The sequence below is a fragment of the Dendrobates tinctorius genome, unplaced genomic scaffold, assembly GCF_039654945.1.
Source record: "Dendrobates tinctorius isolate UK_male_01 unplaced genomic scaffold, ASM3965494v1 ptg000203l, whole genome shotgun sequence".
Classification (NCBI taxonomy): Eukaryota; Metazoa; Chordata; class Amphibia; order Anura; family Dendrobatidae; genus Dendrobates; species Dendrobates tinctorius.
The window spans coordinates 9,294,611-9,307,226 of record NW_027361870.1 but is presented as its reverse complement, the minus strand read 5'-3'; the positions used below and the strand labels follow the sequence as shown (position 1 = coordinate 9,307,226).

At 40.0% G+C, this 12,616-nt stretch overlaps 1 protein-coding gene across 1 annotated transcript in view; it reads left to right on the top strand.

Moving 5' to 3' along the window:
* Positions 1-2,233, top strand: part of MACROD2 (mono-ADP ribosylhydrolase 2) — a 2,987,523-nt gene extending 2,985,290 nt beyond the window's left edge. Inside the window, exon 22 of the mRNA XM_073553810.1 lies at positions 1,676-2,233. Within this exon, the coding sequence (XP_073409911.1) occupies positions 1,676-1,695 (20 nt within the window). The 3' untranslated portion in view covers positions 1,696-2,233. The remainder of the gene's footprint in view (positions 1-1,675) is intronic.
* The last annotated feature ends 10,383 nt before the right edge of the window (positions 2,234-12,616 follow it).

Below are 12,616 nucleotides of genomic sequence, written 5' to 3'. Positions count from 1 at the left end.
AAGCCTTTATATGCCTCTGTATGAAATCAGATGCATACAGAAGTAAATTATGAGCCCAGAATTTCTGTGCATGCTCAGTTATAATACCTTAAAGTTTAGAACTTGCATGAAACCAGGAATGGACGTGCAACATGAGCAGCTGTATAGAGGCACAAGAGGTAAGGGGGCCCACTAACCACTCCAAATTCAGTGGAATTCTGCATTATGATGAGCTATTGACTGCAAAGAGCCCATCTATTGTTCTTGCACAGTGGCCCTGTTCTGTCTGAGTTCACTTCTACATGGAACCATTTAACCATGTTCTAAGAATATTCAAATTTTCGTACTCGTACATTAGGTGATGGCATATCGCTAACATGTGCCATTACTTAATGACTATTGTTGGTCTTGGATCCCCACTGTCTCAAATACCTTGCCACCTGACATTCAGCTTGTTGTCCCCATTATCACTTGAATTAAACGACTGACTGAGATTATCACTCTACAAAGAAAAATAACTGGACTACAGTGTTGAACCACAGCTAAGGCCCATTTATTCTCAAGATTGTTGGGTGTTTCAGTGGAAGGACTTATGGAGATCAGTAAGAGGTGGCATATTCTTCCATCACTTGGTCCTGCTTCACCCATCCACCATTCATGGGTCATGTATAGTCCTCGATGTACTGACTGATGGACCCAACCACATCACATAGTCATTAGTCACCTAGGCATATGTGAGACTGTAGAGTTTGGGTCAAGAGTCCAATCGTAGTCCATACTAGGACCGTGAGTGTCAGATATACGCAAATAACCCCTTAAAAACATTATTTAAAAATTTAATTAAGGCTACTTTCACACTTCAGGTTTTTGCCGTCAGTTGAAAAAAAATCAAGAGAAAACCAGACAGGCCTAAATACATCTGCTCTAAACAGGGTGCAGCGGACCTGGCCTGTCTGGTTTTCTCTTGATTTTTTCCTCTTTCTGAGGTTTTGACATCAGTTGCAAACCGGCAGAGTGTTAAAAAAACCGATCCGTTTCCTTTTTGCAACAACCTGATGCAACTGGATCCATTTTTTGGACGGATGCGGTGCACTAGAAATTTAAAGGAACAGTGATCCGGAGATCTGGGAGAGAGAGAGATTTTTTTTGCCGCTTCCACTAGCATGCATGCGAGTGGAAATCTTCCGGGCATGCGCTGTTTAAAAAAGCGGTCCAGCACAGAGAAAAAAGTTACATATAACATTTTTTCCTGATGCCGCACCGTCACTCTTTGCCGTATCCGGTAAAAGCCAGATGTGCCGCCTATCCATGCGGCGCAATGCAGCAACAATGTATGTCAATGGAGAAAAAAACGGATCCGGCGCCACATATCGCCGGATCCGGTTTTGCAAATTTTCGCTGCAAAGTGCCGGATTCAGAGAACCGGAAGTGTGAAAGTAGCCTAAGAGTTGTTTTTTCTCAACATCAGTTTCACGGACTTCCCCAGAACTTGTACCGTTAGATTTGTTCAGTCTCTCTAGAAAGTTTTCAGTGGTTATTCATGATAGAAAGGTTTGGATTTTTTTTTACTTTTTTTTTAATTAACTAGTCATTAATCTACTATAATTAAATCATATGATTGCTGATAATATGCACAAAGAAAAATATTGTGAAAAAAACATGAAAAATAACTTGGCATTTGTCTGTTTCCTTATAGCAGCTGCATCTGAGAAGTAGGAAGATAAATGGATCAATGAAGCTGGATGACAGATGAAACTTCATTCCAATAGAGGACAAGACTGCGCTAGATTGTTGCTTTCAGGGCTAATGGTTATAAGATAGGAGTATTACTTGATTTCACTTCTAATTATCATTTAAACAATATAAGTTTGATGCATTATTTTCTTTTTGCTATTGCTTTTAGGTTTAGGTCCTCTTTTTCTTTAAAACAGTAAATTACATCCAAAGTAAAATGTATCTTTTGGATGATGATCCTTCATAAATTTAAAGTTCTGAAAGTTGATATTAATGCTCTACCTACTTTCAGCTCTATTTTGTTTCATCTTTTTTCAAATCCGCTCAGTGATTTGGCTTTGCCACACGTCATTCAATGTTGACAGATGATACAATAATTAGTAGAGGCATCCTATGAAATATCTTATGCTTCAATGGATAAGCCTCATGCGTTTCCTAATGTGATTTTTACTCCTTTCTAAGTTAAAATCCGCTAATACATGACAACTAATAAAATGCACAATTGTTTGAACTGCAAGAATGTGTCACAATCTTTATCTGCCCGTCTGGATGTAATTATGGAACGTCTGGAGCCATTTTTTTTTTTACAGTAAAAAAGAAAAAACACGAATGTTGTAATTCTATTGCGCACAAAAGACATGATGAAAGATCTAGATTATCAGAAATCCCAGTGGGGTGGGCACCACCTGTATAGTAAAGTAGAGCCAACAAAAATACATGTAAAAGATATGCAATTCAAAGAAAGAGGAAGGATACATACAGTTCCTAAACTTTAGCATTATAAATCTTTATTGTGCGGCAAAAGTCTAGGCAGAACAGATACAAATATGGCATTTTAAAATGTGCTCATTGGTTTTTATGATGACCAATATAAATATACTGGATATCTGAAATAGATATAAATTGACACTACCCCTTAGGCCTGTTTCACACTTCAGTTTTTTTCCATCAGTCAAGATCCGCCGTTTTCCTAAAAAAACGGATCCGCCATTTTGTTTGGCGGATCCGTTTTATTTCCCATTGACTTGCATTACTGGCGGATCGTGATGAATGGCCATCCATCGGATCCGTTTTTTTGCGGATCCGCCAATTTTTTTGCGTTCGCCGACATGCCCGGACGGAGCTTGTAACTTTTTTTTGGCTGAAGGATCCGCATTTTTGTACTGCGCATGCCCGGAGGAATGATCTCAGCCGGAAATTTAACCCTCAAATCATTTCTGGCAGACGGTAAAAATTATCTCTCTCTCGTCCCCGGACTGCGGTTCTTTTAAAATTCTTCAGCCAACGGATCCGTCAAAAAACCGGTCCGCTGGCATCCGTTAACTTCAGTTACCAACGGATCCGCTTTCCGCCATTTTGGTGGATTTTAACTGACAAGAAAAAACTGAAGTGTGAAACAGGCCTTAAGCGATGTCAAAGAGTATTCAATAATCAAGAGATATGCAATAAACATGTACAGGCGATACATAAATAATACAGTATCACTCAATGGTCTTCTACAGCCACCCACAAAGATGGCCACACACTGGACCTCATCTTCACCCGCCTCTGCTCCCTATCTAACCTCTCTAACTCACCTCTTCCTCTCTCTGACCACAACCTGCTCACATTCTCTTCCCTCTTCACTCCATGTCTACAATCCCCACCCCACAAACTTTCACACCCTCGCAGGAATCTTAAACACCTTGACCTACACTCATTCTCTGAATCCCTCCTCCCTCTTACAGATATAAGTTCCTTACACAATGCGGATGACGCTGCCGCTCTATATAACACCACAATAGCTGTAGCTTTGGAATCCGCTGCCCCACTTACACATATCAAAACTCGCAAAATCAACAGACAGCCCTGGCACACCAGCCTGACCAAAGAGCTGAGGCGAGCTTCCAGGGCTGCTGAGCGCAGATGGAAAAGATCCCACTCCAACGAGCACTTCATCGCATTCAAACAGTCCCTCACTACTTTCAAGACCACACTCGCCACAGCTAAACAAACCTACTTCTCATCTCTCATATCCTCCCTGTCTCACAACCCTAAACAGTTACTCAACACCTTCAATTCTCTCCTCCGCCCCCCAGCACCTCCTCCCTCCCCACTCATCTCAGCTGAAGACTTTGCCTCATTTTTCAAGCAGAAAATTGATAACATCAGGGACAGTTTTGGTCAACAACCCCCAGAGCCCTTCCTCCTGACTTCCCAGCCCTCCACCTTCAAAACCAACTTCTCCACCATTACAGAAGATCGACTCTCCACTCTACTCTCAAGATCACATCTCACCACCTGTGCACTCGACCCGATCCCATCCCACTTCATCCCAAACCTCACCACAGTCTTCATCCCAACCCTAACCCATCTCTTCAACCTATCACTAACAACTGGTGTTTTCCCCTCAAGCTTTAAACATGCCTCCATCACACCTATCCTCAAAAAGCCCTCTCTTGACCCATCCTCTGTATCTAGCTATCGCCCTATATCACTTCTCCCATACGCCTCCAAGCTACTGGAACAACACGTCTACCTTGAACTGTCCTCCCATCTCTCTTCTTGCTCCCTCTTCGACCGCTTACAATCTGGCTTCCGGTCACACCACTCCACTGAAACTGCCCTTACTAAGGTCACCAATGACCTCTTAACTGCCAAGAGCAAGCGACACTACTCTGTCCTCCTCCTCCTGGACCTGTCGGCTGCCTTTGACACAGTGGACCATTCCCTATTATTACAGACCCTCTCATCCCTCGGCATCACAGACTTGGCCCTCTCCTGGATCTCATCATACCTAACAGACCGGACATTTAGCGTCTCCCACTCACACACCACCTCCTCACCTCGCCACCTATCTGTCGGAGTCCCACAAGGTTCAGTCCTTGGGCCCCTGCTGTTCTCTATTTACACCTTTGGCCTGGGACAGCTCATAGAATCTCATGGCTTTCAGTATCATCTTTATGCTGATGACACACAGATCTACATCTCTGGACCAGATATCACCTCCCTACTAACCAGAATCCCTCAATGTCTGTCCACTATTTCATCCTTCTTCTCCGCTAGATATCTGAAACTCAACATGGACAAAACAGAATTCATCATCTTTCCCCCATCTCACGTGACCCCCCCTACGAACCTATCAATTACAGTAAATGACTGCCCACTCTCCCCAGTCCCACAAGCTCGCTGCCTCGGAGTAATCCTTGACGCTGATCTCTCCTTCAAACCACATATCCAAACCCTTTCCACTTCCTGCCGACTTCAACTCAAAAATATTTCACGCATCCGTTCATTCCTCACCCAAGAATCTGCAAAAACCCTAGTCCATGCCCTCATCATCTCTCGCCTTGACTACTGCAACCTCGTGCTCTGTGGCCTCCCCTCAAACACTCTCGCACCCCTCCAATCTATTCTAAACTCTGCTGCCCGACTAATCCACCTGTCCCCCCGCTATTCCCCAGCTTCTCCCCTCTGTCAATCCCTTCACTGGCTCCCAATTGCCCAGAGACTCCATTACAAAACCCTAACCATGACATACAAAGCCATCCACAACTTGTCTCCTCCATACATCTGTGACCTCGTCTCCCGGTACTTTCCTGCACGCAACCTCCGATCCTCACAAGATCTCCTTCTCTACTCCCCTCTTATCTCCTCTTCCCACAATCGCATACAAGATTTCTCTCGCGCATCACCCCTACTCTGGAACTCTCTACCACAACATATCAGACTCTCACCTACCATCGAAACCTTCAAAAAGAGCCTGAAGACCCACCTCTTCCGACAAGCCTATAACCTGCAGTAACCACCGATCGACCAAACCGCTGCACGACCAGCTCTACCCTCGCCTACTGTATTAACACCCATCCCTTGAAGATTGTGAGCCCTCGCGGGCAGGGTCCTCTCTCCTCCTGTACCAGTTATGACTTGTATTGTTTAAGATTATTGTACTTGTTTTACCCCTCCTTACATGTAAAGCGCCATGGAATAAATGGCGCTATAACAATAAATAATAATAATAATAATAGTATCAAAAGAATATAAAAGTATTGAAAATGTGCAATGTGCATATTCACCCGCAAGAATTGGCTCATAGAAAAAGCATCATATGTGAAGGAAGACTCTACATGTATCACCAGGGGAGGTGACTTCCTCACGCGCCCTTGAGTGGTACTGCTTCTTTGGCAAAATTGTGAGTGAACCTACTCACTTGGATAAAAAACATTGCTGTTGGCGTGACACATGACTTCATGACACCTTTTCTGGAAAAGAAAATCATTCTTCCGGATGTCACAAAGAGTCCGATATGGAGAGTCGTGAGGCCATACACAGACTGTCGATATTGGTTGGTTCTGCTAATGTTCATCCACTGTTTATGGTGGGCTCATAGCGCCTACGGCAGTATGAACTCGAAACATTGTTCTGGTAGTAAAAAAAAGTGAAAACTGTTTATAGACACTGAGCATACATTTTGTCGAGCTGCAGTGACACCTTTTCCACACTCCACTTGCGACATAATGCTATAGCTGCAAATGTGTTCAGAAAAACCTAAGGAGTTTGCATACTTTCTTTTAAAAAGGGACACACTATCATTTTAATCTGTACCAAATACATGACTTTGAGAGAAGGCACAGCATGTGTCGATGGTTGATGTTGTGTGAAACACGTTCCAATTACTGTGGGAAATGATTACAATGTGTTTCTAGCATTTGTGTTTCTCTTGAATATTCAAACATCCCCATCCAACTGTGCTAGAATAATTTATTTTTGGCATGCTGAAGCTTTAGCTTTCTGTTACTGAATTAGCTGCTATTCTATGGTTCTTTTTTTACCCAAAAAAGAAATCAGATTATGTTTTTTTTGTGCTTTCTACTCCTCGCTAGTTAATATTCTACCTAATGATGCATTTTCCATATAAGCATTTAGTTTATGAATTAGTTAAAATCCCAAATAATTCAAAAATATAATTTTTTTTCTGCCTTTTCCAGCAATGATGATTATGTATGTAAAGTCATTACGCTATTCTAAGAAAAGGAGTAATTTGTCGCTCTAGTAGGCTTGTGGACAGAAAATGTTCACAAAAATATCCTCGCTTTTGTCATAAGTCACAAAGAAAGCTAATTTGAACTGCTCGGCTAGGTACCATATAGAGGTTGGGCCTTCGAAGAAGGAAACCAAAAACTGGTGGCGGGATTTTGTTAAAAAAAAACCTTTGTTATAGCATATATAATAGAGTATCTTCATTTAGCAAAATAAAATTGCCAATGCTCTCACGGCAGGCAGACCTGAACATCTTTATACTGGGAACCTGACAATAACACCACCTCATTGTGCCACTGATTGTGGCCCAGAATTATATCTAATAAGTATTTCATTGAGTAGAAGTCCATGTGGCTCATACTACAGAGCCTCACATGAATGCCATTATATCATATCCATGGCTCTAATCATGAGCACAATAAAGTAAAGTGGAGCCTGTGATGAGTATTATTATTGCTTTTTTTCATACAGAATCTGTAATAAAACAGTCGTCTGGCATACAGAATCCCACAGCTATGAGAAAGTCATAATAAAAGTTTTGCATAACCTTTAAAGGGGTTTTTCACAAAAAATGTTTTAACAAATGCACAGCCTACGTGGGAGCCAAATAGAACGTGTAGGGATTTTCAGGTAGGCACTAGAGTTCATAAAGGGAACCCACAAAGGTAATATGTAGTTATAAAATTTAACTTTTAATATAAATAATTTTAAAAAAAGGACTGAAAACAACCAATGGAAAATACAACACCAAAAAGTGCACTCTAGGTAATTCCTTTAAACTATACCCTCGCCTTCAATCCTGCCTACCAGCGGAGGTTGTTACTCTGAATTAAATACCATGCAATTTGTGTCCCTGCTCCTCGGCGTCTGTCCTTCTCTGCCTTGGAAAGCCCTAGATAAGTGATGACGATCATCCACTCACATCAAAGTTGGCAGTAGTCACAGATAAACAACTGGGATGTGAGGGCACAAAATAGCAATGACTAAACTGGTTTTAATAATTCCTTGAAAGAGTAAATCTAGGTGCATAACCCTGATATGTCATAAACGATTCAAGATAAGATGACTCAAGATATTATTCATTTTCATTGCTCATCGTTATAAAATTCTGTGAAGCACCTGTGGGTCCAAGGTGATCACCACACATCTATATAAGTTCCTTGAGGGGTGTAGTTTACAAAATGGGGTTACTTGTGAGGGGTTTTCATTGTTTAGGCACATCAGGTGCTCTGCAAATGCAAAATGGCATCTGCTCTCTATTCCAGCCATTTTTGCACCCCAAACGTTGCAGGGTGCTCCTTCCCTTTCGAGCCCTGCCTTGTACCAAAACAGTAGTTTTCCACCACATATGGGGTATTGATGAACTTAAGAGAAACTGCAAAACAGATTGTATGGTCCATTTTCTCCTGTTAACATTGCAACATATGGGGCTAAATCATTATTTTGATGGGAAAAATAAACTTTTTTATTTTTTCCTTCCACATTGGTGTAATTCTGGTGAAGCCCCCAAAGGGTTATTAAACTTCTTGAATGTAGTTTTGAGCACTTTCAGGGGTGTAGGTTTTACTTTTGGGGATTTTCTGTCATATAGGGCCATCAATTCACTTCAATAGGGATGTGTTCCTTAAAAAAAGATTGGTAGGAAGTTAGAAAGGTTTATCAGCAATTTATAACTTTTCCAACAAAATTTACAAAACCAAACAAAAATGTTTCAAAAATTATGCTGATATACAGGAGACATGTGGTATATGTTATCTATGACCTACTTTGTGTGCTATAATGCTCTGGTTTAAGGGCATTAAAATTTAAAGATTGAAAAGTACTGAATTTTATTTTTTTTTATATTTTCATAAATAAAAGTAAATCGTATTTGCCAAAATTTACCACTAATATGAAGTGCTACATGTCACGAAAAACCATTCTCAGATTCAGTGAGATACTTTGAAACATTCCAAAGTTATTACATAATGTGACACTGGTCAGAATTGAAAAAATTGGCCTTGTCAGGAAGGTGAAAACTGACTGGCAAAGAGATTAAGAATCCAGACATTTTCTTATTGTTGCGGTTTCATTTTTTCTTCCATTTATTCCAAGTGAAATACTTTTTTTTTGTTTTTTTTTCTGTCAGCATAGATGTATGTGGGATTGTTTTTTTGCAGAATGAGTTGTAGATTTTAATAACATATAATGTACTGAAAAGTGGGGAAAAAATTCCAAGTGAGGTAAAATGGTAAAAAATAAAACAATTCCACTATTGTTTTCTGAGGTATTGTTTTTACAACATTCATCGCGTGGTAAAGTAGACCTGGTGGTATGATTCTTCAGGTCAGTATGATTACAGAGGGGCCAAATGTATAAGATTTTTTTTTATATATATATTTTAGTAGATTCAAAAAATGTTTCTTGTGTTGCCATTTTATGAGACACATAACTTTTATATCCATGGAACTGGGTGAGGGTTTGTTTTTTGTGCGTTGAGTGGATACCATTTTGGAATGCATATGACATTATGATCATTTCTTTTGGAAGTGCTGCCAAAAAAAAGTCATTTTACGTTTTTTTCAATTAGACTATTTCGAACACAAGTATACAAAAATATTTTTTTTTTTTCATTTTTTAATTTCTTTCTTGAATTTTCTTATAGATGAAAAGGTGGGTGATGTTAATTTTTATATTTTTTAAAACGTTTTTTAGTTTTATTTTATTTTTCAGTCCCCATGGGTACCTGAACCTGGAATCATTTAATCACTTACTAATAGCAACATTTTGGTTCCTCTGAAGACCAGCCTTTAGCAGAGCTTCACAGGAGGACTAAAAATAGAAGTCAAGGGGGCTATGGTAACCCACTATCTCCCTGTGATTAGCAAATGACCGCAGCATCTAAATGGTTAACAGCAGCGTTCAGAACTCTGCTCCATCTGCTGCTGCTAGAAACAGATGCAAGTTATGTAAAATATCCGGCATCTGCCGCATGTGGAGCTAGCTCAGCTTCAGAGCCCGCTTCATGCAGCCCTTTAGTGACCGGTGATGAAAATGTGTGTCATAAGTTGTTTAGGGGTTAAATGTAAAGCAAATAGTTGTAGTATTAAAAAAAATTACAAATTATGGCATGCTATGGTAGCATGCAAATTTGCCACTTTTCAAGAGTAAACAGTGTTCAGTATGAGAGGTATAGCCAACAATGATCAGTCAAATTTAATAAGTTTAAAGCCAAAAATAGGAACAAAGAGCTATGGAAAGAGCTTCCTCTTCTCATAGCAAGCATAGATTTATTTTTCTGGATTTAGGAGATTCTAAAAAAAATAAAGATGCATAAAATGTATTAAGAATTGTCATATGAAAACATATATCTGTATTTATGGTTCTCAGAACTAAAGATACAGTTGTGGCCAAAAGTATTGACACCCCTGCAATTCTGTCAGATAATACTCAGTTTCTTCCTGAAAATGATAGCAAACACAAATTCTTTGGTATTATTATCTTCATTTAATTTGTCTTATATAAAAAAACACAAAAAGAATTGTCCTAAAGCCAAATTGGATATAATTCCACACCAAACATAAAAAAGAGGGTGGACAAAAGTATTGGTACTGTTCGAAAAATCATGTGATGCTTCTCTAATTTGTGTAATTAACAGCACCTGTAACTTACCTGTGGCACCTAACAGGTGTTGGCAATAACCAAATCACACTTGCAGCCAGTTGACAAGGATTAAAGTTGACTCAACCTCTGTCCTGTGTCCTTGTGTGTACCACATTGAGCATGGGGAAAAGAAAGAAGACCAAAGAACTGTCTGAGGACTTGAGAAACCAAATTGTGAGGAAGCATGAGCAATCTCAAGACTACAAGTCCATCTCCAAAGACCTGAATGTTCCTGTGTCTACCGTGCGCAGTGTCATCAAGAAGTTTAAAGCCCATGGCACTGTGGCTAACCTCCCTAGATGTGGACGGAAAAGAAAAATTGACAAGAGATTTCAACCCAAGATTGTGCGGATGTTGGATAAAGAACCTCGACTAACATCCAAACAAGTTCAAGCTGCCCTGCAGTCCGAGGGTACAACAGTGTCAACCCGTACTATCCGTCGGCGTCTGAATGAAAAGGGACTGTATGGTAGGAGACCCAGGAAGACCCCACTTCTTACCCCGAGACATAAAAAAGCCAGGCTGGAGTTTGCCAAAACTTACCTGAAAAAGCCTAAAACATTTTGGAAGAATGTTCTCTGGTCAGATGAGACAAAAGTAGAGCTTTTTGGGCAAAGGCATTAACATAGTTTACAGGAGAAAAAAAAGAGGCATTCAAAGAAAAGAACACGGTCCCTACAGTCAAACATGGCGGAGGTTCCCTGATGTTTTGGGGTTGCTTTGCTGCCTCTGGCACTGGACTGCTTGACCGTGTGCTTGGCATTATGAAGTCTGAAGACTACCACCAAATTTTGCAGAGAAGACAAAAAGCAAAAATAATAATAATAATAATAATCTTTATTTTTATATAGCGCTAACATATTCCGCAGCGCTTTACAGTTTGCACACATTTTTCATCACTGTCCCCGATGGGGCTCACAATCTAAATTCCCTATCAGTATGTCTTTGGAGTGTGGGAGGAAACCGGAGTCCCCGGAGGAAACCCACGCAAACACGGGGAGAACATACAAACTCCTTGCAGATGTTGTCCTTGGTGGGATTCGAACCCAGGACCCCAGCGCTGCAAGGCTGCAGCGCTAACCACTGAGCCACCGTGCTGCCACAAAACAAAAAGCACAAATATCCTGAAATAGAAAGTAAAAAATTAAAAAATAAATAAAATAAAAAAAAATATATATTTTATTTTTTTTTACTTTCTATTTCAGGATATTTGTGCTTTTTGTTTTCTCTGGTTAATGGTCATGTGTTAATATGCACTTACATTGTGCATACACAATAATTTACTTTCTCAGTTCAGACTCCAGTTTTTTATTCATTTCTTTGTGCATTCAGTGCATATAAGGGTGTGACTGCCCTCTTTCTGAGCTGGGAAAGCCATCCAGTCTGGCCTATGCTTTTACTAGTGGTTCAGTCCCTCGATCCTTGTTCACATTCACGTCACTTGGCAAGTGAAAAGGTTTTAAATACTAGAGTAGGACTGTCCCACAAGGGTTGCCGTGACGTGGCGGGATGGCTTGTACATTATTTTTATCAAAATTATGTTTACTAAATACCCTTATTATTATTATTACCTTTATGCATTATTTGTAGTTTATTTTTTACTTTCTATTTCAGGATATTTGTGCTTTTTGTTTTCTCTGGTTAATGGTCATGTGTTAATATGCACTTACATTGTGCATACACATTAATTTACTTTCTCAGTTCAGACTCCAGTTTTGTTTTTTCCAACAAATTTTGCAGCATAATGTAGGGCCCAGTGTGAGAAAGCTGGGTCTCCCTCAGAGGTCATGGGTCTTCCAGCAGGACAATGACCCAAAACACACTTTGAAAGAAAGCACTGGAGACTTCTAAGGTGGCCAGCAATGAGTCCAGACCTGAATCCCATAGAACACCTGTGGAGAGATCTAAAAATGGCAGTTTGGAGAAGGCACCCTTCAAATATCAGGGACCTGGAGCAGTTTGCCAAAGAAGAATGGTCTAAAATTCCAGCAGAGCATTGTAAGAAACTCATTGATTGTTACCGGAAGTGGTTGATCGCAGTTATTTTGGCTAAAGGTTGTGCAACCAAGTATTAGGCTGAGGGTGCCAATACTTTTGTCTGGCCCATTTTTGGAGTTTTGTGTGAAATGATCAGTGTTTTGCTTTTTGCTTCATTCTCTTTTGTGTTTTTTCATTTAACACAAATTAAATGAAGATAATAATACCAAAGAATTTGTGTTTGCAATCATTTTCAGGAAGAAAC